Here is a 22,824-nt window from a genome sequence, read left to right as displayed (position 1 = left end):
GTCTCTGCATATAAATCCAAGCACCTAAAAGGCGTCTTCACCTCTACATCAACACTTCTATGAAAACGTTGGGTAGGGGTTGTCCTTGTGACAGCTGGTGTTAAATATTTTCCATATGTGTGAAAAAAGTGACTTTTTCAGAGGAGTGGCCTTACGCAATAGGTTTTCTATTTCCCCATTAGCACCAGCGTCTCTTGTACTTTTGGAGAATCTTGGCAGGGAAACGAACAGAAAGGGCAACTGTGTGTTCTGCTCTGCAGTAGACGGATCTTTGAGCTGCAGCAATGCGAGGACTTTTACTCTTCTACATGTTTGTCTGCTGTATCATGGGTGAGTTTTGTTCCTGAGCCAGTTCATTTATTTATATTGATAAGTTATTTTGCGTTGATTATTGTTATTGGAGCTTTTGATTGTCGCTGGGAAAGTTGTCCCCGTGTTTGTGGAGCTTTTTGCTTTTCACGGTGTATATTAAAACTGATTTTAACTTGGAAATACAATGATTTCACAGTTTACAATAATGAAACGTTGCCTTCAGATCTTTACACTGAGTTGATGCACACAGAAATTTGTAAAATAACTACAATAAGCACCAGTGTGGTGTTTTACTCCTCTTGACTGACTTACGTGGTTCGTTTGAACGGTTCTTTAAATGGCAGCAAAGAAGATGCGTTGGTGCACGGTGTCGGATCCTGAGCAGAGGAAGTGTGCAGAACTGGCCAAAGCTCTGGTGGCGGTGCTGCCTCCAGCTGTTGTGGCAGCTTTTGCGAGACTCTCATGCATCCGAGCGTCCAGCACATCTGACTGCATCGAGAGGATCAGGGTGAGTCATTCCAAATCAGTATGAGACTAAACAAGTGAAGATGTTGCACCAGTAGCATTGTTCTTGAAATCTTGTTCAGGACTCCAGGGGTTTAGAATAATAAACAAATGAATATTAAAATGAGGAGATCTGGGGGAGGGGGGAGATTTACTGTTTGCATCAAGGCGTCTTGAGTAAAGTCTAAGGTATCTTTGTATAGTTTTCATTTTAGGGATTATTAGCTATATTAGCTGGGGCTATCTTTTCCCAAATACAAACAGTAACATGACAGCATAATATGAGAACCGTGCTACACGCAACTTGAAGTAAAATATAAATAGGAAAAAGACAGAAGAAGTTATTAAATTAGCATAGTAGTATATCATATATTAGTTGAATATCAATGCTTTTAGGTGCAGCAAAGATTTGTTTACCAGTAAGGGTTCAATCAAAATATTTGCTCAGTAGATGTAACCTCCATTTGCTCTGGAAATGTGTATTTCGTTAAATTTCTAACTGTCCTGCTGAGAGGTTTCCTCAGATGAACATCCCAGCAGACACTCAGATTTTAAGTGTCAACAAAGCAATACATTTTAATTCCAAATGTTTTAAGCTGAGGCTTCAAAAAGGAAAAATCATGGAAAGGTTTGATTCATCTGACTCTTGGGAGGATTTTTGTAATAAATGGACTCTGAAGGTCTGTGAAACGTCACATCAACATCTGGTGGAGGCGTGATGTTCAACTTTGCTTGTTCAAATTCTTTGTCTCAGGCAAACCGTGCTGATATAGTGACATTAGATGCAGGGGAGGTTTATTCTGCTGTGAAGCAGTTCGGCCTCGTTGCCATCGCCAAGGAAATATACAGTGACGGTAGGTTTGCTTCTCATCATTTAAAATGGAAACGTCACTGTGTTTAGAGCCAGTTCACGTGTGTGTGTGTGTGTGTGTGTGTGTGTCTGTTCTGCAGGAGGCTGCATTCTGTCTTTGGCTGTGGTGACAAACAGCAGCTTGGACATCCGGTCCCTGCAGGGCCTCAGGAGTTGTCACAGTGGCATACGATGGACAGCCGGCTGGAGTCTTCCTCTCGGCTTCCTGCTGTCCAGAAACTACCTGAGCTGGTCGAAGGAGCAGCCGCTCAGTCAAGGTGATGAAGAGATTAACCAGTGAATGGAGGACAGTGCTGAAGTTTGATTTCTCTTTCACATTTTGCGTTTATCAGTCCCCTCACTTGTTTTTCTCCTCCCGTTCAGACGTCAGCACGTTCTTCAGTGCCAGCTGTGTCCCCGGAGCTGCTGCCATGGCCCCTCGTCTGTGTGCTCTGTGCCAAGGCCAGAAATCGTACATTCGCCAGAAGAATTACCGCTGTGAAACATCCCATAGTGAACCCTTCTACAACAGCCAGGGGGCCCTCAGGTCTGAATCAACATGAGAAGTAGCAGTAAAAACATGAATGAAGGTCTCCTCTTACCGCTCCTGCTCTGTCACAGATGTCTGAGGAGAGGTGCAGGGGATGTTGCGTTCGTGGACAATTTAGCCCTCGAAAGCACTGAAGGTAAATATTGGATTTGATATCTTATGATTCCTCACCTCCACCAGGGAGATTATTTTCTCACCTGTGGCTGTTTGTGTAATTACCTGCAGGAATATGCCACAATTACTGAAGTCACACTCGGAGGGAAGTTATGAAATCTTGGGACAGATCCAGTCAGATGCAAATAGTTTAAATCCCTTTTCTTAACATTGCAAGATTTGGCTTTTTTCCTTATTTTCTCCAGAAATAACGGATGTTTTTTATTGTGTTGAGATTTACATGTTTTGACAGTTTACCGCAGATCCATATATTAATCCAGATTGGGTGGAAGATATGTGAGTCTACATTATACATAGATTTACACACACATTTCTTAAAATTTGTTACAACTTTCCCTTGACTTCAGGATGAACTGATCAAAGTTCAAGGTCACATATTTCCTGCATCTTGACTGATGATAGATGTTTACAGAGGGCAAGAAAATGCCAGAAAAATAATATCAGGGGGAACTTGAGAGTAAAAGGCTGCATGGTAGCTCGGCTAAGTAAAAAAAGAAATTTGAATTGGCTAAAGGAATTATTGAAGAAAAGCTAAAAAACACTTTATTCCACCAGATGATCGTTGTAATATTTTTTCTAAACCATTTGGCCTTTCTCCATCCTCCCTTCATATTCTGTCTCTTCTCTCAGAGAGTGATGAGTTCAGGTTACTGTGTCCTGACGGCACACAGGCTCCTCTCAGCCACTACAGAACCTGTAACCTGGGACGAGGTCCGGGCGGAGGCATCGTCACCAGATCCAGCTTTCGCAAGGTTGCTCGCAAATTTCTTGTGACAGTGCAGGTAAAAAATATATATATATATCTTTATCAGTCCTTTACTTTTTTCCTCAGTTATCCCACATCATTTCTGTGTGCTCCATATCCACAATTATAGTTATATCCCAATAAAATTTTGTGATTCTCCAGATGCTGTTTGGTCCTCGAGGGAGAGAGAGACAGCGCTTCCAACTCTTCAACTCTTCTGCTTTCGGGGAGAACGATCTCCTCTTCAAAGATCTCACAGATAAATTATCCGTCCTTCCAGACGACATGGACGTCAGTCAGGTGCTGGGGCTGGATTATGTGGCTCTGCTTAAGGGGCTTGGACATGAAGGTGCTTCACTGATGTGTTGTCGTCACTTTTCATTTTAAAGTCACTGACTCTGTGTGATTGTGTGTGACGTTGTGAAACTTGTGTGCAGGCAGCTCACTGGAGGACAGTGTGGTGCGATGGTGCTGCATCAGCCACGCAGAGCAGAAGAAGTGTGAACAGTGGGCGCTCAGCATTAAATCAGACCCTCTGGTGTGTGTCAGAGCCGTTTCAATGCGTGACTGTATCGAGAAGATCAAGGTGAGTTTTATAAATTGCATTAAATCAGTATTTTATCAAGCAGTGTAGAAAAAGCTGCTGTTCCTTTTCCACAGAGGGACGAGGTGGACGCTGCCTCGCTGGACGCAACACACACCTTCATCGCCGGGAAATGTGGTCTCATCCCTGTAGTGACAGAAAATTATGGTGAGACTCCCCATATATCATTCTTCTATGTATCCATATAACCAAAGTGCTTCAAATTATGTTCATTATTGACTGTTTGTTTTCATTAGTCCTGAATTTTTATATTTGATCCAAAATGCTAATATCTGCTACTTCTAAAAGGTTCTGACTATTTACTTGGACAAAACAGGCCATTTAAAATGATCAGTTCAGCCTGTGTACAAATACTGTGGTGATTATGGCTGCAGATAATCATGATTTCTTATTTTCAAATCATTTGAAGATGATTTTCTAACTTTGGTTTATAACTTCAACTATAAAATGTCAGAAAATGTGCATCTCAGTTCCTCACTGTCCGAGGTGATTTCGTCATATTGCAAATTACATCCAACCAACTGACTCTTACGCAAAACAGAGAAACTTTGCACATTTGAGTCCCTTAAACCAGCCATGTTTTATATTTTTGCTTTAATAATTACTCAATTAATCATCCAAACAAAGTTTATTGTGGAAAAAACTAACTTATGGGAAGCAGAATCTGTTCAGTTGTATGATGACATTCTATTCACTACACCAACTCATTTCACATGAAACACTTGATGGTTGTAAAGTTTATATTTTATACACTTCTCATGGAGAAAGTTATTATTATTAGCCGATTCTTTAAAAAGTTATCACCCACAATTAGTTCCAGGTCTTATCTACATTAACTTTAAACTATATTGACCTGCCTCTGCCATGTTCTCTTCTACTCCAGGAAGGAAATGTGTGCTGGCTGGGAGATTAACTCACCTAGAGACAGATGGTAAGATGACAAAGAAGAAAACAGCTACACACATAATTCACTGTGATCTTAACAACCTAAAGTGCTCATTGTCTTGAAATGGAAAACGTCCTCAGTGCTGCCCTCGGTGGTGGGTGTAGCAGTTGCCAGGCGCTCAAGCAGGAGCGTGTTCATCGGGAACCTTGGAGGCCGTCGCTCCTGCCAGGGCCACATGTACAGCCCCGCCGGCTGGATGCTGCCGTACACACACACGTTGAGTCTGGAGCACAACAGCAGCTCCTGTGATCCAAACCAAGGTGCTGCTTTATTTAACACATTCTCCTATATTCACCGGCTTGTATTATTGGCATTACAAACGCTATCCTCTGTTTCAACGACCCTTTTTGTGTTGACTTAGTTTACAACGAGGTGTTCTGGAAAGGCTGCCTTCCTGGCTCTCAGGGGAACCTGTGTAAAGTGTGTATGGGCGGCAGCGGGGAGGCCGCAACCAGACGCTGCGCTGACAACCACAACGAGCGGTACTATGGCAACATGGGGGCTCTGAGGTAGGACCAGAGGCTTATACCTCAGGGACAGGTGTCTCCACAAAGTGTGAAAAACATTCCTCTTGCACCTGAAGCCGTACACAGCCATTAAGATCATTTTGGTTTTAAAATATTTGTGTTTTCGGTTTGAATAGAATTAAGGTTATGTTGCTCACAGCAATGAAAGATCACATTTAAAACTTCATTCACTTTTAAGACAAGACATTATCACCTCTCACCACATTATTAGACAACTGGAAATTTAACATTCACTAGATTTGTATATATTTATTATCACCTGAAGGAACTGAGAGGGGGCTCAGAGAGTGCAGATCTCCTCCAAGGTTAATGCTCTGTCTGGCCGTGTTAAAGAAAGTGAAAAACAATCCTGGATCTGCCCGTCTATGCAAATCAACTCCAAAATGAAATGGGTTCTTCTTCCTTGTGTCATGTCCAACCCCCTCTGAAAATGTGATGGAAATCTGAGAGAGACAAGCAACAAACAAACAGCGAGGAAAACATAAAATCCTTAGAGGAGCTAAACATGTGTCTGCCATACACAGAGACCAACTCGTCGATAGACCGAACGAAGAAGAAGAAGAAGAAGAAGAAGAAGAAGAAGAAGAAGAAGAAGAAGAAGAAGAAGAAGAAGAAGAAGAAGAAGAAGAAGAAGAAGAAGAAGAAGAAGAAGAAGAAGAAGAAGAAGAAGAAGAAGAAGAAGAAGATCTCTCTCATTAGCGACTTATTGCTCACTATGTTCACCAGTTAGTTGCTCACTGTGTGTGTCTGTCATCAGTGCTGCACAGGAAGTGAACATTGAGTACTGACGCTTTTCAATAAAAAAAGTGAATTGCTGCACCTGAAACAAAAAGGACTTAACCCACGTTTACATTCCTGCAGGGAAACTAAATCTCAGGTTAATCACTAAGAAACCGAACAACCTCCTTCATTCAAAAGTATCCATTTGATCAATTGTAGTTATAAATATATTGATTATTGACAATTTAAAAAACTTACCATTTCTAGAATCCGATATCTAACTGTGGGTGAAGTGAGAAAGTCTAGATATATTTTTATATAGTTTGGATGAACTGACCCTTTAATCCTCTTTGATCTTCACAGGTGCCTGGTCGGAGATCCCAGTGGGAAAAGCTACGGCGATGTGGCCTTTTTAGAGCAACACAACCTCCAAGCCAACATCCTCAGTGAGATGTTCTACATCAACTTCTGACAGGAACACTCACTGATGCTCGTTTTATCTTGTGTGTTTATCATGTCACTGTGTTTGTTTCCGTCACGTTGTGCTTCAGGTTTGAGCTCCAGTGGTTGGGCCGAGGGTTTGACGTCATCAGACATCGAGCTGCTGTGTGGTGACGGCCGTCGGGCCCCGCTGTCGGAGTGGGAGAGCTGCAACCTCGGGGTCATCCCACCGAACACGGTCATGACACGGCCGGTGCTCACGGCGCGAGTGTACGACTTCCTCATGAAGTCACAGGTCAGTTGATGGGGATCGGTTTTTAAACTATGTGGGAGGTTTTCAAATGTTTAAAACACTTCAGAAGAGTGTCTCTAGATTTCTCACTCACAATTTGATGTTTTACTTTGAGACACTTTAAACACTTTTGAGCAAACACACAAGATCTAAAGCTAAAATAAAAGTCTAAAACCAGCAACATTTTTCATTCAAATTGGCTGATTAGAGAATGTGTTTAAAGGTTCAGTGTGTACGATTTAGGTGAAAGGGATCTATTGGCAGAAATTGAATATACAATGATCCAAGTTATGTTTTCACTAGTGAGTTTCATCTAATCTGTGCAAGTTGTGGTTTTATGTACACTAGAATGAGCCTTTTATATTTAAATACTTTATATTTACACAGGGATTGGGTCATCTCTACGTGGGCCCATGTTCACAGTAGCCCGAACTAGACAAACTAAACACCTTTTGAGTTTTTATGACAACTGAGGGCTACCACAGGTTCTCTTTGTTTGGAAGGGGAAGGTGAGGTGAGGGGTATTCAGCTGCAACATGCAAGTTCACCACTAGATGTCACTACATTCTACACACTGAACCTTTAAGTCTGACCATAAGGTTGATATTTATTCTTTAAATCTTTAAACACTTTCTTTTTTTTTCCCATGAAGGAAACTTTGGCAGCCAAACCAAACGCAGAGTTCCAGCTCTTTGAGTCTCATCCGTACGGAGAGAGCGACCTGCTGTTCAAAGATTCCACGCAGTGTCTCGTCCACACGAGTCACATGGATTACCGTTCCATCCTCGGAGAGGAGTTTTACTCCCATGCAGAATCCGTCTTCAACTGCACACACTCTGGTACAACTGCAACCAAATACACTGACTGATTTCCATGTCAAATGTAGATAACCATCTCCTTTGTTAATGCATTCCTTACTTGTCCTTACAACAGATATCCTGGAGTTTTGCGATCAGGACGTGTGCAGCATATTCTAACTGACAGAAGGAAGGAAGCAACTCTTCATGTTCTTCTCAAAGGCTAAAACAACATTATATTCCTCCATAACTGATGACTGCAAACTATCAATTATATCATCAGATTCAAAGAAAAACTGCTGGATGTGTGGTCGTGAACAACACGGGTTGGGATTGACACGGAGGACCTTTCAATGACTCATCATCATGTTTGCTTTCTCTTCTGCAACTTCAAGATGTCATTAATACATCTTAGCAAGTCGGAGTGATGTGTCATGTGTAATCTGTGTGCTTTATAAAGACAGGTCATGCTTTCCCGATATTTAAAAAAACACAAACCTGACATTGTGATAACCTGTGAAGAGGCCCAGCTCTGGTATCTGCAGTTTCAGCTCGATCCTTAAAGGGATAGTTCACCCAAACATTCACTCATTATCTATTCACCAGAATGCCGATTTAGGGGTTTCAGGTGGAAACAGTGCTGCAGCCAAATACAATTGAAGTAACCAGTGATAGCTTCTTCAAATCATTTAAACAACAGAAAAAAACGTGAAACATTTACATAATTTTTTTCGCCTAAATGTCCTCTGATATCTCCGGAGCCATATTCGCACGTGGATCAGATTTGGTTGCAAAGCGCTGTTTACCCCTGAGACTCCAGAAGTGTTTTGTGGACTCCAATACTTCACCCACCCTTCCATCAGGCATAGTGGTGAGTAGACAATGAGTGAAGTCTTTGCGTTTTTATCAAAAGTCGGCAAGCTAGAATAAGATGTGTAAGAGATACATAGATAGTGATGAAGACATGTGTCCTGAAAGATTGCAAATGCAGATAAAGAGCAGATCCAAGATTTTGTTTCCCACTTTCATTAACTATGTTTTTTGACAAATAAATTATTTCATTTCTCAGACCACTTCCTTTCTCTTTTTTTTAAATTTCTACTAAAGAATCAGATTTGTGTTGTTTTTAAGTTGTCCACCCCAGTCGTTGAGGATTCTCCTCCTCTGTGTTACTACAGCACCCTCATGAAGCTTTTAGTCTTAAATTGAATGTCTTTAAACTTAGGCTGTAGTTCTTATCTGCCTGTTTATCTTAAATTCGTGTTTGTCTTTCTATTTTTCTTTAATCTTTAGTTTCAGGTACATCACTTGACGTTCAAAGAGACATGATTAAATGTAAGATAATGCACAGAGTCACACTTGGAAAATACAGTATGTCCACATTGCGATCCTGGGCTGAACTCGCTTGACTACAACTCCCAGTGTGCAGCGCGAATATGTTTGGTGTTACGTGAAATCAGGTATTTCCTGTTTCCTCTCCGTCCCAGTGCAGCGAAGGTTCCTGTCTTATATCACCCAGTTGGTTTGTGATGTTATTGAATCGACATTTGTCCGCTGGAGATTTGCTGCTGATCCAGAAGCGACAGAGACGGTACAGTAGCTTAATAACGTGTGTAAACAAAGTCAGCTCGCTGACATCTAGCTGGCTAGCTTCGACAGGAACTCCAATCCAATTAATAGCGACTGTTTCAGTGTCTTATTGTTGTGTTATTATGTGCCAGCATTCGTTACGTTAAAGCTCGTAGAGAAAAGGAAAGTGTTATAACAGTATAGGTCATTTATGATTAATCTTTGTGCTTAAAGCTTCCTACAGAGAAGCATTGATTTAAGTTTCTTAACAAGAAAATAAATATTCAATATGTTTTCTTTGGTCTATGTAAAATAAAGCCAAGTTGTAAAAAGCATTTTGGCACTAAAATCATTTCCAGACCTCTAACCTTTAATTAATAAGTAAGTTATTAAGTGGTAAATCAATCCATCCATTTCATTTATTCAGTTTATACATTTCCTGCTGATTATCCACGTCCAGGTTATGTTTATGGGTTATGTTATGCAGCGCGGGTTTCAAACCTAAATCCACAGCCAGGACCTGAGTGGCCAGGTCCAGACTCTGAGGAGCAGAGAGAGACTTTTTGCCGACACGCAGATGTTTACGAGCGGCGGCGACAAACAACTCCTGAGTGGACATGGCTGCATCAATCACATGACACACAGTTCGAATTGTCACATATTATATATATTATATTATATTATAAGGAATGTGTCAGTAAATAATAATATATACATAATATGTAATATATAATATGAAATAAATGGACATTTATTTACAATATGCTTGTTAAGACATTTTAGATCGTTTTATCTCTACTGGTTTTCCATCATACTTAAATCACTTGTGCAGTAAGATTTCAAAATTCTCTATGTGCTCATAAAACAGCTTAATCTGGTGAGTCTTGCAGAAACCTGAATAGTTTGCATTCACTAGATGAGGTGGGTGTTGTAGTGAAATATGGGATTTAAAAGTGAGCACTGTATTTGTCCTGCTTTAGATGAGACTGCTGTGGAGAACCCTCAGGTTACACCGAGCGCCTGTAAGGAGAGCGTCCTCAGTCCCTGCAGGTTCGGTGAACTTTGTCCCCGCCTGCAGCACCACTGACGCCCACTCCCGGGACCTGCTGCAGGACTTTGTGTCCCGAGCCGGTCGCCTGTTCGTCATCACCGGAGCAGGCCTCTCCACAGAGTCGGGCATCCCTGACTATCGCTCGGAGGGTGTTGGACTGTACGCCCGCACGAGCAGACGACCCATGGAGCATGCAGAGTTTGTCCGCAGCGCAAAATCACGACAGCGCTACTGGGCCAGGAACTTTGTCGGGTGGCCGCAGTTCTCCTCCCATCTGCCCAACTCTGCTCACCGGGTTCTGCAGCGGTGGGAGGAGAGCGGGAAGCTGCACTGGCTGGTCACACAAAACGTGGACGCTCTTCACTCAAAGGTCGGCCAGAAAAGACTGACCGAGCTCCATGGCTGCACCCACAGGTGAGGACCAGCTCCTAACATCTCAATCCCTCAGGGGTGAAGGTGGAGCTCAAATCCTTTGAATGAGCAATAGTTGCAATATTGAAATAAATACACCACCAATATACTGTAGGTGGAAGTCCTGCATTCAGAACTCTCTGCACGATGAAGATTCAAGGTGATGATATATTGTTGTCTGCAGGGTGATGTGCCTCGGCTGTGGTGCCATCTCAGCCAGGGAGGAGCTCCAGAGACGGTTCCTATCATTGAACCCAGACTGGGGAGCTCAGGCAGGCGCCTCGGCCCCAGACGGTGACGTCTTCCTGGAGGACGAGCAGGTCCTAAATTTCCGGGTTCCCTCCTGCGACGAGTGTGGAGGAATACTGAAGCCTGAGGTCACGTTTTTTGGAGACTCTGTGAAAAAGGGGACGGTGCAGTTTGTACACGACAGACTGGCCGAGTCGGACGCGGTGCTAGTGGCGGGGTCCTCGTTACAGGCAGGTTTTGGCGCAGCTTTGTCATAATGACAGCAGGTTGGAAACAGTTATCCTTGAATTCTGAATTTCATTGTGCCCCCTCTGTGATTTTCCCCTACAGGTATACTCAGGATACAGGTTCTTACTGGCAGCAAGCGACAGGAAAATACCGGTCGCCATCCTGAACATCGGACCCACGAGAGCCGACCACCTGGCTGAGCTGAAAGTGAGGGGCCGCTGTGGTGAAGTGCTGACGGTCATTCAGCCCCACTGACCCTCGAGGACATCTTGTTTAAATATTCTGTATTCAGGCTGCAAAAACTACAAACTACCTCAGTTAACCAGATGACAACAAAATCACCTTGAGGTTGATGCTCTCAGCTGTTTGAAACTTGTTTTGTGAAAAGGCTAAAGGAGCCAGAGTCGTATTCACGTCTCTGCTAGAGGTTCAAACTGACGTGAACAAACATGTTCTGTGCTGTCTTGGGAATTCAACATCTCTGCACTCTATGGATCTATATTTAGTCTCTGGCTACTTAAAGTGATCTGATGGTGCTTTCATTTTGCGAAATCAACCCGAACTGACCTGTTATTAATAAATAAATAATAAACAAGCAATCTGTTGTGCAAGTTGCTGTTACATAAAGGGATTAATTCATATAGCAGATACAGTTCAACTGATGATTAAATGGTTTTATTTGTGTTCTTGTATGGACTGGAATCTTGTTTTGATATAATGTGGTGCTGAGACTGATACATTTGAATGTTAACATAAAGAGAATGTACCTTTTTTCTGCTTGTAAAATAAGTTTGAAGCATTAGGATGGAGGCATTCTGTTCAACAATCTTGTTTTAACCTAAAACTGATCCAAGTATTTAGAACACATGACAGAAACTTGTCTGTTTTTGTTCTTTTAAATAAATTATTTTAAGACAAATACACTCTGGAATTTTCATTTCCTGCTAGATTGTACTAGTTCTTCTGCTAGAAATGCTTAACTGTTTACTCCACTTCATTAGTTTCAGTAATGGCTATCAGGACTTTTTAAAAGGAAGATTTTAAATACACTAAGTGGAGTCGAAAGAGCCCACCATCTGTATCTATATTTGCTTCACCAGCTCAGATGCTGACCTGGTCGGGGCCAGTAGACCTCATGGTGACCTAATCCTGGTCCTAGTGAGGCAAACCTGAAATAACAGGTCCTGGTTAAGGTGCATGAAACTCAATGGAAACCCCTCATAAGGATAGTTACACAAACACATGTTTTTACCACCAGTACGACTGTAAACCCAGGAAGTGAAAAGCACTGCACATTAAGAAACAAATGGCTGTTTGGACAAACTTTAATGAGGTGATAATGTACAAATGTTCTACAGTATAACAGGGTGTTTTAAAGAAACTGTTTTCATCACAGACAGACAGAGGGCAGAGTTACTGTGGTTTGACAAACACTGAGATCCTTCAGGACATGTTGCTGCTGAAATCTTTCTTGTAAACGACGCCTCCAGTCGTCCAGGTTGGACTGCGTCTCTTTGAGAAGAACATCTGGGACGCTGAAAGAGTAGAGACAACACGTGTGATGTGCGGAGCCCGTCTGCCATGTTGCAGCAACTGTAGTCACCATCAGGGGCGTCATGGACAGACAGTTCTCAAAGCTGTGGGTCTGATCGAACCAGTAGGTGACAGGGTAACCCAACAGAAGACCAAAGACGGTGCACAGGTTCCACTCTTCACATTTGTCTCCGACACAAAGAGGTTTCTGAGCCTCCTCGAGTCGTTCACACTCTCTCAGCTGAGGCAGTAAATCTTGTATCATGCTCTTCAGCTCTTCTCTGAACTGGTCGGCGATGGCAGGCTTCTCAAGGGAGTGGCACACGTCTATCAAAGCCGGGCCACTACCACAGAGCACCAGTTCTAGATTTGATCTGACAGTAATTGGGTTAACAATTAGCGCGTGTCCATTTAAATCCAATGTAAGAAGTGATTTAGACACAAGCTGGGAAGACTGCAACGAGCTCAAATACTGCTGCACCTGCTCGGAGCCGGAGCCGTTACTGTCAAACAGCAGCGCGGGTTTCAAACCCAAATCCACAGCCAGGACCTGAGTGGCCAGGTCCAGACTCTGAGGAGCAGAGAGAGACTTTTTGCCGACACGCAGATGTTTACGAGCGGCGGCGACAAACAACTCCTGAGTGGACATGGCTGCATCAATCACATGACGCACAGTTCGAATTGTCACATGCACAGTAACGAGGCAAGTCTCTGATGTAGTCTCCCAAATGCAACGTAGCTATGTGAGGTCTTAAAAACATCTAAATCAAAATGCTATTTCCAAATCTAGAACCCAAACGAGAACAGTGACACAAGAATGGATGTTATTTGTTGTCAAGCCATTTACAATGAAACAAATGTTTTAAAAAAACTACAATTAAATAAAAAAAAGTGAAGCAAATTCAGGTGAACAAGATTATTTGTTTTCATCGTGTAACTCCTCATTTAGGTTTAATGGTCTTTTATTCTCGTCCCTTGTTTATTCTTTGTTGGTCCAAGACACCTGAGGGAAAAGAGATGTCGCAAATATTACATCACAATAAACATTACAAACTTTTGTTTCATCTGCAATAGAGTGCAAACAGGAGACGATCTTACCATCATCCTGGTTTTGGCGGTGCTATTATTTTGGTTGTTATGTCACCGGCTGCGAAGACATCAGGTCAAAATCGGAGAGGTTTCTTGCAACCCAGACACCGGCTGCAAACAGACCCACGTTGACCAGAAGATTCCTGAGAGAGAATCGACATACAAGTGAGATACTAGGATTCATTCTGGCTAATACAATCTTTTTACAAACGGTACACAAATAGAAATACTACACAGAGACGATGGCTAAATTAAACTCGTGTGCATACAGCTTGTTGAGTAAAAGACCAACTGGAGTTTACTGAAGCAGTTGACATGCACGCCCTCCGGAGAAACTGAGGAGTTCAGTTCTACAGCTATACAGTAAGTCTGGATCTGTTCCGGGCCCTTGGAGTTCTGGGTGGCCCCAGGTCAGCAGTCCCTTAGCCAAGTAATCATAATATATATTTCATAGAAACAATGAGGTTATTGAAACGTTTGCCCAGTTGCTTCCATGGAATTTTGATCAATCGATTAATATCTTGGTTGATCTCCTATGTTCAGTCTTAAAAAAACAGAGTCACCAGATCACAACACGAGTCGCCCATGCAGCTGGATGTTTAAACTGCGTCCCTGACTTTCTGTCGGTGGACTGAGCTGATCGGTCAATCCACTGATCGCAGAAGCTCAGCGATTAGATCAAGACGACAGACTCAAGGGCAACGCGTTAGCAGCGGGGCTAACGTTAGCACACAGGTCATATAACACGCTCTCTCCGTGGACTCACCTCCTGAAGTCGGTTCTGTCTGTGGCGAACCGACAGGCTGCGCGGACCCAGTCTGCCGCACTAGAGATAGGGCCCTTTTTACCGTCCGAACCAGTCATCGTGCCAACGTGCGTTAAAGACTGCAGCGAGGAGAGCTCGGAACTAATAAACAAGAGCAGGAAGTCGGGGGAAGAGTTAAGATGAACACCAGTACGGTGAGAGAAAAGGCTCAAACTTCACGCGTCCTCTGCAGACTCGCTCGCTGTACGTAAAAAAACATGTCTGCCACCCGATACCGTCGGTTCCTGAAACTGTGTGAAGAGTGGCCAAGGGATGAGACCAAGAAAGGCCGCGACCTGGGGACGTTTCTGCGGCAGAGGGTAGCCGCCGCCTTCCGGGAGGGTGAAAACACACAGGTACCGAGTGTCCTCCGCTCCACTGCATGAACACACCGAGCTAAGCTGAGGGCTGTACCCGGACGAGGAGCACCGAGAGTCGGCGACCTTGTCTGCCCTGACCGGGTGATGTTAACTAACACATTTTGTTCAGTATTCTGACCTCGGAGGTGCAACTGTGTTTATATCTATATGCATAATATGTTTATAGACACACTGTCTTTATAGCTACATACAGAATTTATATTTACATAATGTTTATATACACTCACAGTATATTTATATCTACATACAGTGTTTATATTTACATAATGTTTATATCCACTCACAGAATATTTATATCTACATACAGTGTTTATATTTACATAATGTTTATATCCACTCGCAGTATATTTAAATCTACATACGGTGTTTATATTTACATATTGTTTATATCCTCTCACAGTTTATTTGTATCTATTAATCTTTTAAAGAGTAGTTATGATTTTCACACTGATACTTTGTTCGTATTTGTCCATTTGTCAAATTTGCACAAATTAAACTAGATTCTGTGATTTATATAAAGGGAGTAAACTCAAAGAAATAGGAAATGCCTTCAATTAAAGCAGTGCAGCACTTGTGAAAAATATTAAACATTTTCTTTATCTATTTGTTAAACTTAGCGGGGACAATGCACAATAGATTAAATGCACCACATACAGCTACAATCTACTTTCCCAATGTGTAGTCACTGGGTGGAGGCTGCCACTGGTGTGCAGGCTGCAGAAGTAGGAGATAACAGCCCTATAGCTCTATGCTCTTCTACGGCAAACACCGTAGAAGAGCATAAAGTAAAAGTCATGTAGACTTGATGCATCAAGGAGACCCTAGGCAGTCGATGTCTCCCACAGCCTCCCAGTATATCTTCCTCTACTTGCATCACCCATTCTAACAGCACATCCATGAAGGGCTAGGGTTGCTGTCACTCTCTGTGTAACATGTAGGTGTTTGCATTCTATTGGATAGTTAAGCCTAAAGTATGCATAACTAAATCACATTGTGTCCTTACGTCTGGCCACTGATAAAATACGCAAAAGCGTTCAAGTCGGTGAGAGTTGAAGTTGGTGCCTCCCTGTCTGGAGCATCTGAGTTAGATATGAAAGTCCCTCAACGCAGACACTACAGTGTACTGTTGGTTGGCCCTTTATCTATAACTTAACCTTGGGTACTGCTTAGAGAGAGAAGGGAGTTTCTGTGGAATTTAGACAGGCACTATTCTCCTGTACAGATATGTGTATTACACATAATATATATTGGCGTATAAAGTACTGTGTGAGGATGTTCAGAACAGTAAATTAATGCAGTATCAAAAACAACAATGTATAACATGCACACTGTAGCTTCTAATGTTACCAGATGCTTTTGAGATTATACACATCACAACAAATGTGTGAAACACGGCTCCTTATTCCACAGTTTTTAACCAAACAGTCACATTTGGTATCTGACCTCTGTCCTGTTCTTTACTTTATATCAACCGTGAACTTTTTTCCCTCCAGATCTCAGATCCAGAGAAATGTGACCAGATGTATGAAAGTTTGGCCTCAATTAACGGCAACGTGTACAGACAGCGAGTAAGTAGATTGCATCTGCTACATTTATTTATGTAATGAATGTTTCCCTCAATTTTTTTTTATAGAATTTGACTGAAGAGGGACCCGTGTGTCTTTTTTGCATTTATTCTGTGATGAATATAATAAAACAGTATTGTTAATGCAAATCTCTGAGTCTGTAAATGTAGCAGCATTTTAAAACCATACTGGTCCTTGTTTACTTTCTATACCTGTGTGAAATCAAGCGACCTGTATAACAATACTAAAATGTGTCTTTGTATCTTCGCACAGTTTCCTCGTGTAAGAGACACAAGCTTTACCGGTGTGACCGTGGAAGAGTGTAAAGTTCTTTTGTCAGGTATGGATTCACAACATCAGCAGCGCTGTGTTCAATACAAATGAAATGGTTGGATTTAACCTATCCAGTGACAATAACTGTTACTGTAATCTGAATTTTACAGGGAGTCTGCAGCAGACAGACGAAGAGAAAAAGGGTCTTTGGAAGACGTTAATGGAGAGATTCTCCTCCAAGGCACCGGAAGATGGACCAGAGAAATCTGCAGAAAAATAACTCTTTTCTTATTGTATGTACAGAAATACAACTTATTGTTCAAATATTGATCTTGTCATTCTTATGAAATGTTATTACGGACCTTTTTTAAAATTTGGTTGGTTGTATAGGCTGTCTCCAGCCATCCATTATCTATTTATACAAATTATCCATTGAAGGTTGGAGGATGCCAATGCCAATCCCTGAGGTACAACCCAGAGGGAATGACACGCTGAATGAAAAAGACCCAGCAAAAGGACATTGGGTTCAGGAATACCATCAGAGCACATACATTTGACTAAGAACCCTGTAATGAGATACATTTTAAAATTGCAAATGATTCTTTAACCAAGGTTGAGAATTGAGTTTGTTATTTATAAAATCTGAAAATGTATTTGATGGAAATAAAGATCAGGGGCTGAGGATAAAGACCTCTAAACATTAAGAGATCAAATGTCGTTGAATGTTTTCATAGTGAATCTCCGGGATTTCACAGACTGGAAAAGAAACACTACAACCTATCATGATAGAGACGTATCTCTATCACACTGTTCATTTTGATGCAGATCCAGAAAAATAAAAATCTGTTAAAGGTTTGGGCCGAATCTGAGCTGCTGAGTGTGTATGGTTGTGATTTACAATAATAGAGCTAGATTGTTACATGGCCTGAAAAACGTAAATGATAATCCTTCCTGTTTCTAACAATATATTTTTCTTGCGGCCAACACCTGCTCATCCTAAATCTTTGACCATCTTTATCTACCATTCTTCTCGGACTGTGTTGGAAATGATAAACGTTTAAAAAGGTAATTTGGAGGTAAATCTTTTATTTTAGCAGATTTATAGCAGTAACTAAAACATATATTTCTTCATCAGTAAAGCACATGGGACAGTTTTCATTAAAACAATACATTCATTTTTTTTTTTTAAATCACAACTTTTGTATCTCGATGTAGCACGTCGAATATTGCCTTTTTGTGTTCAATATGGATGTAGACAAATTCTGATGACATACCTTGCATGGATACGTCATTTTGAATATTGGCCATCACATACACAGATATTGATCGGTCTTTGACAGGGTGATTTTATATCATCGTTCCTCCAACATAGTCGGACTAGTTTGTGAATCTAAAATTAATTAAAAAACACTGAATTATGTCTTGATTCTGAATTGAAGTGCTCCGGTCAAAGTGCAATGAGACGACCTCTACTCCTTCTTTTCCTCGCGGTTGTCTCTCCATATGCAGTAGTTGAGAGAGGTGGCGATAAACAGCCAGGTCAGGTAGGGCGCCATGAGCAGAGTGGCGGTGCGGCTGATGGGATACCAAGACACCATGGTGGCTCCGACAGTCCCAGTGAGGAGCACAATCTCCATGAGTGCCTGAGATGGGCAGAGAAAGAGAGAGCGGGTGTTATAGGGACAACAATGCAGAATATTGACTTGAATATTGTCCCAGATAAGCATAAATAACTGGTCAATCCTACCAGTTTTATCTTGTGAGCACCAAAGAAAATAGGAGTCCAGGCCCAGTTCAGAGCTAGCTGTAGCCCATATAGTCCCAGCGGAACCAGTGCATCCTCGGTGAAACCTCCCAGTTCCTTCCACACCAGGTAGGAGCCGTATCTGCACCATAGAAAAAAAATATATATATATTATTTTGAAAAATGGGGGTGGTGCAGAGAGTGAAAGACTGTAGGAATCAATATGATCTTTACCCCATGCTCGTGTACAGACAAGTCCAGACTATAGGGAATGCAGCGTTGGGCGGGCGCCATGATGGTTTCTGCAGGGTTGGGTACCAGGTCTTCACCTCTTTGCGTGTGATAAAGCCCCCGTAGAGCCCTCCCAGGTGGGGCAGGCCGGTCAGTCCAATCAAAGGCAGCCACATTTTCTGAGATAAGAGCAGGAAACATTATAACAAGGGAACCTCTGCTCCGCATCTACTATTTTTAACTGATAATTACTTTTGATCAGATGATCGGAGTTTTAAATCAAGACATGTCAAACAATATCAAGCTCTACAATTGTTGCTCTGCAATCGAGAGACTCGGAACACACAACTATTGACCCAGGACGGGCTGCATCTTGATAACAAAGACTTATAAGTAAGAGAAAACCTGATAAACTTGTCCTGAGGCTGTTTTGTATCAGATCAACATAGATCGGCAAAGATGAATGATATTGGCTAGATCGGTCGGGCTCCACTCAGTGCAGCACAAGAAGCATATCTAACTAACTACATATAGTGTAGACCACTTTTCAAAGTGTATTTTTCTGGTTTCAATGCAGCCATTGCTATAAATGAACTACCTCCTTAAATAAGGTTATATTTTTATCTGCCTTTGTCTGTTATTTAGCAGGATTACACAAAAACTACTGGATGGATTAGTTTAACACTTGGTGGAGGGGTGTGGTCGAGGTCAGGAAAGAACCAATCGAAGTATGGAGTGGATTCGGCAATTGTCTTTTGTTAGATGGGGCTTTTTTGAATATTTTCATTGCTTTCTCTGAGAATAATTCATGTATCTTGATGGAAAGGGCGATCACACCATATGTAGAGCAGAAACTTCAACAATGTGATAGATGGAGAAAAATATCCGTCAGCTGTTTGTTTGTTGTTGGCTGTGTTGCGTCCAGCCTTTATGTTTCAAAGAGCTGATGTGGCCCAACTCAACCTTACTGGGAACGAACACAGTAAGCTAAAAGGCAAATAAAGGATTGTCTGACCTGACTTGACCTCACCTCACAGTTGTGGGGAAGCCATTAGAAATATGAGGGTGGAGCTGAGAGGGAGTGGCGTCTGTTGACAAAACTTTTTTTAAAGTAAAAAATGAACACATTAAATGAATCAGTATTAACTCCAGCACTTCAGTATCAGTAACAGCTCCATAAATCCAATATGAATCCAATATACCAGCATTATTTTGAGGTATTTCGTGCTTTGTTGGTTTCTCCAGTTTGAGTCAGCTGGTAAAACTGCTTCACATTCAGATGAGTGTAACTTATGAAGACTGGACCATGAACCTTTGCATCCTGAAGTTCCTGCTGTCTTTAACCTGACCAGTCCCAGTGGCTGTGGGATGCGGAAGTTCAGGACATGTGATCGAACCCCAGACTGGTGTGATGTTGATAAAAACCAGGGTTAGGTTCGGTTACGAGGCTGATAACGGATCTGATCTCCGTAGTTTGTGTGCACAATAAGAATCCAAACAGTAAGACGCGCTGGAATTAAAAAAAGCTGTCAAACGCGTCCAAGTTCAGTGTCGTAAAGTTACGGACGTGTTTGTTTCCTCGATTGTGGGTCTGTCGTGAGATCAGCGCACTCACCCTTCTCCCTGGTGTCAGCTCCTTTGTTTTGTGTTGTATTGTGTCGTGTCCTCGAGCTCCGGCTACACACACACACTGTACTGCTGTTGCATGCTGCTGTGTTGTGATATAAGGGTTTGGAGGGGCGGGGCTGCGTTATCTGTGCACACACTCCCAGAGCCACACGCGGGCAGTGACGTCACCGCGCACCCACCAGCCATTGGCCCGCAGGATGACTTGCCAGTGACGTCACTGAAGTTGGTTTCTAATTCAACAAACAGTGGAATAGCTGAAGTTGTAATTAAGTTTTTATTCAAATCGTTTTTATTAATGGGAGAATTTCTCATTCACGAGAAAAGACGGAACTTCTTTTTACCAAGAACTGTATGGTTCCACATTAAGACTTAAAGGCAGAGTTCACCCAAAAATGAAAATTCACTCATTATCTACTCACCACTACACCGATGGAGGGACGGGTGGAGTGTTTGAGTCTACAAGACATGAACACAGCTCCACAGGAGGGTATCAGAGGGCATAAGGATAAAAACATGATGCAAATGACGCTATTTAAGGTCAAATTTGAATATCGGTGCTTATAGAAACTTGGATGACATCACAGTAGCAGTGAGGAGACATTTTAGTTTTTTTTATTTTGTTATTCATGGTTGAAGAAGTGGTGGCCAAATTTGTTTACCCCTCGTTTGGGGGTACTTGTAAACTTCACCCAAACATCCATCGGCATAATGGTGGGTAATTAATGAGTGAATTTTCATTTTTGGGTGAACTATCCCTTTAAGTTTTTTTTGTAAATATGTATAACGTTTAATAGACAGCTATGAAAAAAAGGAATGAAAAAAAACCTACTTTAAAATTCTGTATTTATACAAACCCTCTCTCTTAGATATGGAGAATTTTTTATTTTGGCAATAAAGTTGACTGTAGCTATATTATTGTTTATAGAAGTGGTAGACGTAGTAGTAGTAGTAGTTGTGATTGTATCAGGGAGATAAGACAGTGCTGCTATTCTATCTGCAACAGATTGCTTGATTGATTAATTCACATATTGATTGATTAATTGATTGATTCATTGATTCATTCATTAATTGACCTCCACTTGTTGTAGGCCTATATCGTAATTTGTCTGCTACCTTGTCTCCCAATCAGAAACCAACTTCAGAGTCGTCGGTTGTGGGTATTTAGGGCCTAAACAAACATGTATTATATTACCAGTGTGGTCTAAAGGTCAATAAATACAGAAATGAACGTTATCAGTGAGTTATTTTTATTTCCTGGATGCTTTAGAAAGTGCAAACAGCTGGATACGAGACTGGAGACTTGACAACAAAGATGATGTAAACGTCAAGATAACTCCAACCTCCTGTTCCTCTGTGAGGGTTTTAAATAACCATCTTTTATTGTTATATGTTAAAGGATAGGCCTCTGGCAAGTCAAGCCTTGAAAACATGGTTAATCCAAAAGCACATGACATCTAAACTCATTAGAGACTGTGAAAGTAAAAGTGTGGATGAAATTCTCAACAAATGTCACAAACTTAAAACCTAGCTAAGCGTGACATAGAGTCATCTCTATGCACAGACTTCAACTGTTATTCAAAAAGATTTAAAAAAACATCCACGAGTCTAGAGATGGATTATGAGATAAAAAGCTCCTGGGCAATTGAACGCAACACAGACTTTGTGTTCACTTTGTGTGAACGTCAGCACTGTATCTAGAGCCAGACCACCCAGCAGTGCTCGGACCCAACTGTATTTCTTAGGTTTATAATTAATCCCCCAGAGTCTAAACATCCTTGAAAACTCAAGGCTCAGCTGTAAAGTCAAATCGAGGCCAACTCCCCTTAACATTGTTCTGTTTGTGTGAAATGTGGGAGACGCATCTATTGATACTCTGCTGAGACTAACAAACTCCAAATGACGTCAAAATGTATCAATCTAATTTCAAAATGTTAACAATTTTAGATTACGAAGGTTTTTAGTTTGTGTAGAAAAGGCAAGTCCGTAGAAAGGCAAGGAATTTTCAGTTTTTTTTATGCAAAACACGGCAACGCTGTTATTAGCAACAAAGCATTGTCTTGGTTGTTACGCTTTTCTGACTGAATTGGAAGTGAATGTGGTCAACCTGCTAGGAATTTCAATCGCTTGCTATAAATTATTTTAGTAGTAGTAGTAGAAGTGTTGTAACTAGACTCGACATATTTGGATCTTTACCAAATTTCACACCTTTGTTACGGTTTGTGAAAGGAGATGGACCCAGGAGCAGAGGTATATAACTAAAAGAGTATTTAATATAAAAATAATCTAAACTAGCCAAAAACACAAAACACAAACAATAATAGAGTGGAAAAATGGCAAAGACAAAAAACAAGGACAGAAACACAAGGAAGCATACAAGAGGCTCAGGAGATCAGGACAGGGCAGGAACACAGGAAAGGACAGCACCATGGAACATCATGAACATCAAGACAGCAAGAAAACGAGACAACGAAAAGCAAGAACAACGCAAGAACAGCAACAACGAAAGATGTAAGAACGCAAGAACAATCCGACAAGGACAAAGGGAAGGACAGAGGCTTATATACACAGAGGGAAGGAAGGGCCAATTAAACACAAGTGAAACACA

General features: G+C 41.6%; 6 protein-coding genes across 8 annotated transcripts; 3 read left to right on the top strand and 3 right to left on the bottom strand.

The window, feature by feature from the left end:
• The first annotated feature begins 33 nt into the window (after positions 1–33).
• sxph (saxiphilin) lies at positions 34–8,530 on the top strand. Its single transcript, XM_053446490.1, has 17 exons — positions 34–330; positions 657–820; positions 1,571–1,670; positions 1,768–1,944; positions 2,051–2,213; positions 2,288–2,352; positions 3,021–3,172; positions 3,298–3,484; positions 3,573–3,721; positions 3,796–3,886; positions 4,623–4,670; positions 4,766–4,945; positions 5,047–5,194; positions 6,296–6,378; positions 6,484–6,668; positions 7,318–7,504; positions 7,599–8,530. The coding sequence occupies exons 1-17, from the start codon at positions 285–287 to the stop codon at positions 7,640–7,642; spliced, it is 2,169 nt and encodes a 722-aa protein (XP_053302465.1). The 5' UTR covers positions 34–284; the 3' UTR covers positions 7,643–8,530.
• A 422-nt stretch (positions 8,531–8,952) lies between these two features.
• On the top strand, positions 8,953–11,569 carry sirt4 (sirtuin 4). Its single transcript, XM_053441209.1, has 4 exons — positions 8,953–9,053; positions 10,012–10,496; positions 10,678–10,972; positions 11,073–11,569. The coding sequence occupies exons 2-4, from the start codon at positions 10,012–10,014 to the stop codon at positions 11,223–11,225; spliced, it is 933 nt and encodes a 310-aa protein (XP_053297184.1). The 5' UTR covers positions 8,953–9,053; the 3' UTR covers positions 11,226–11,569.
• Positions 11,570–12,277: 708 nt separating this feature from the next.
• Positions 12,278–13,164, bottom strand: c2h1orf74 (chromosome 2 C1orf74 homolog). Its single transcript, XM_053441094.1, has one exon. It carries the CDS (start codon positions 13,150–13,152, stop codon positions 12,361–12,363), a length of 792 nt encoding a protein of 263 aa, XP_053297069.1. The 5' UTR covers positions 13,153–13,164; the 3' UTR covers positions 12,278–12,360.
• Positions 13,165–13,366: 202 nt separating this feature from the next.
• On the bottom strand, positions 13,367–14,538 carry tomm6 (translocase of outer mitochondrial membrane 6 homolog (yeast)). Its single transcript, XM_053441161.1, has 3 exons — positions 14,359–14,538; positions 13,602–13,735; positions 13,367–13,506 (listed from the first exon to the last, which is right to left on the bottom strand). Exons 1-2 carry the CDS (start codon positions 14,454–14,456, stop codon positions 13,639–13,641), a joined length of 195 nt encoding a protein of 64 aa, XP_053297136.1. The 5' UTR covers positions 14,457–14,538; the 3' UTR covers positions 13,367–13,506; positions 13,602–13,638.
• Positions 14,539–14,543: 5 nt separating this feature from the next.
• LOC128456781 (ubiquinol-cytochrome-c reductase complex assembly factor 2) lies at positions 14,544–17,319 on the top strand. Of its 2 annotated transcripts, XM_053441150.1 has the most exons (5): positions 14,544–14,753; positions 16,271–16,345; positions 16,616–16,682; positions 16,786–16,908; positions 17,054–17,319. In XM_053441150.1, exons 1-4 carry the CDS (start codon positions 14,616–14,618, stop codon positions 16,893–16,895), a joined length of 390 nt encoding a protein of 129 aa, XP_053297125.1. In that variant the 5' UTR covers positions 14,544–14,615; the 3' UTR covers positions 16,896–16,908; positions 17,054–17,319. The 2 variants fall into 2 exon arrangements, with proteins under 2 accessions (XP_053297125.1, XP_053297115.1); XM_053441140.1 differs by having other exon boundaries at positions 14,545–14,753; positions 16,786–17,319.
• A 365-nt stretch (positions 17,320–17,684) lies between these two features.
• Positions 17,685–20,343, bottom strand: tspo (translocator protein). 2 transcript variants are annotated; one of them, XM_053441127.1, is made up of 5 exons: positions 20,206–20,221; positions 19,621–19,678; positions 18,594–18,769; positions 18,363–18,501; positions 17,685–18,258 (listed from the first exon to the last, which is right to left on the bottom strand). In XM_053441127.1, exons 3-5 carry the CDS (start codon positions 18,764–18,766, stop codon positions 18,085–18,087), a joined length of 486 nt encoding a protein of 161 aa, XP_053297102.1. In that variant the 5' UTR covers positions 18,767–18,769; positions 19,621–19,678; positions 20,206–20,221; the 3' UTR covers positions 17,685–18,084. The 2 variants fall into 2 exon arrangements, with proteins under 2 accessions (XP_053297102.1, XP_053297093.1); XM_053441118.1 differs by lacking the exon at positions 19,621–19,678 and having other exon boundaries at positions 20,206–20,343.
• Positions 20,344–22,824: the final 2,481 nt, after the last annotated feature.

The sequence above is a fragment of the Pleuronectes platessa genome, chromosome 2 (assembly GCF_947347685.1).
Source record: "Pleuronectes platessa chromosome 2, fPlePla1.1, whole genome shotgun sequence".
NCBI lineage: Eukaryota > Metazoa > Chordata > Actinopteri > Pleuronectiformes > Pleuronectidae > Pleuronectes > Pleuronectes platessa.
Note: the sequence above shows the minus strand (reverse complement) of the source record. Positions and strands in the feature narration are given on the sequence as shown.

Excerpts from the sequence above, each read along its gene's own strand:
- sxph (XM_053446490.1), top strand. The coding sequence starts at position 285 with ATGCGAGGACTTTTACTCTTCTACATGTTTGTCTGCTGTATCATGG. Across the intron at positions 331-656 it reads GTTTGTCTGCTGTATCATGG|CAAAGAAGATGCGTTGGTGC; the intron begins GTGAGTTTTGTT and ends TTTAAATGGCAG. Across the intron at positions 7,505-7,598 it reads CTTCAACTGCACACACTCTG|ATATCCTGGAGTTTTGCGAT; the intron begins GTACAACTGCAA and ends TCCTTACAACAG.
- sirt4 (XM_053441209.1), top strand. The coding sequence starts at position 10,012 with ATGAGACTGCTGTGGAGAACCCTCAGGTTACACCGAGCGCCTGTAAGG. Across the intron at positions 10,497-10,677 it reads CTCCATGGCTGCACCCACAG|GGTGATGTGCCTCGGCTGTG; the intron begins GTGAGGACCAGC and ends TGTTGTCTGCAG. Across the intron at positions 10,973-11,072 it reads TGGCGGGGTCCTCGTTACAG|GTATACTCAGGATACAGGTT; the intron begins GCAGGTTTTGGC and ends TTTCCCCTACAG.
- c2h1orf74 (XM_053441094.1), bottom strand. The coding sequence starts at position 13,152 with ATGTCCACTCAGGAGTTGTTTGTCGCCGCCGCTCGTAAACATCTGCGT.
- tomm6 (XM_053441161.1), bottom strand. The coding sequence starts at position 14,456 with ATGACTGGTTCGGACGGTAAAAAGGGCCCTATCTCTAGTGCGGCAGAC. Across the intron at positions 13,736-14,358 it reads GACAGAACCGACTTCAGGAG|GAATCTTCTGGTCAACGTGG; the intron begins GTGAGTCCACGG and ends ATTCTCTCTCAG.
- LOC128456781 (XM_053441150.1), top strand. The coding sequence starts at position 14,616 with ATGTCTGCCACCCGATACCGTCGGTTCCTGAAACTGTGTGAAGAGTGG. Across the intron at positions 16,346-16,615 it reads GCAACGTGTACAGACAGCGA|TTTCCTCGTGTAAGAGACAC; the intron begins GTAAGTAGATTG and ends ATCTTCGCACAG. Across the intron at positions 16,683-16,785 it reads GTGTAAAGTTCTTTTGTCAG|GGAGTCTGCAGCAGACAGAC; the intron begins GTATGGATTCAC and ends TGAATTTTACAG.
- tspo (XM_053441118.1), bottom strand. The coding sequence starts at position 18,766 with ATGTGGCTGCCTTTGATTGGACTGACCGGCCTGCCCCACCTGGGAGGG. Across the intron at positions 18,502-18,593 it reads TGTCTGTACACGAGCATGGG|ATACGGCTCCTACCTGGTGT; the intron begins GTAAAGATCATA and ends TCTATGGTGCAG. Across the intron at positions 18,259-18,362 it reads GTGCTCACAAGATAAAACTG|GCACTCATGGAGATTGTGCT; the intron begins GTAGGATTGACC and ends TGCCCATCTCAG.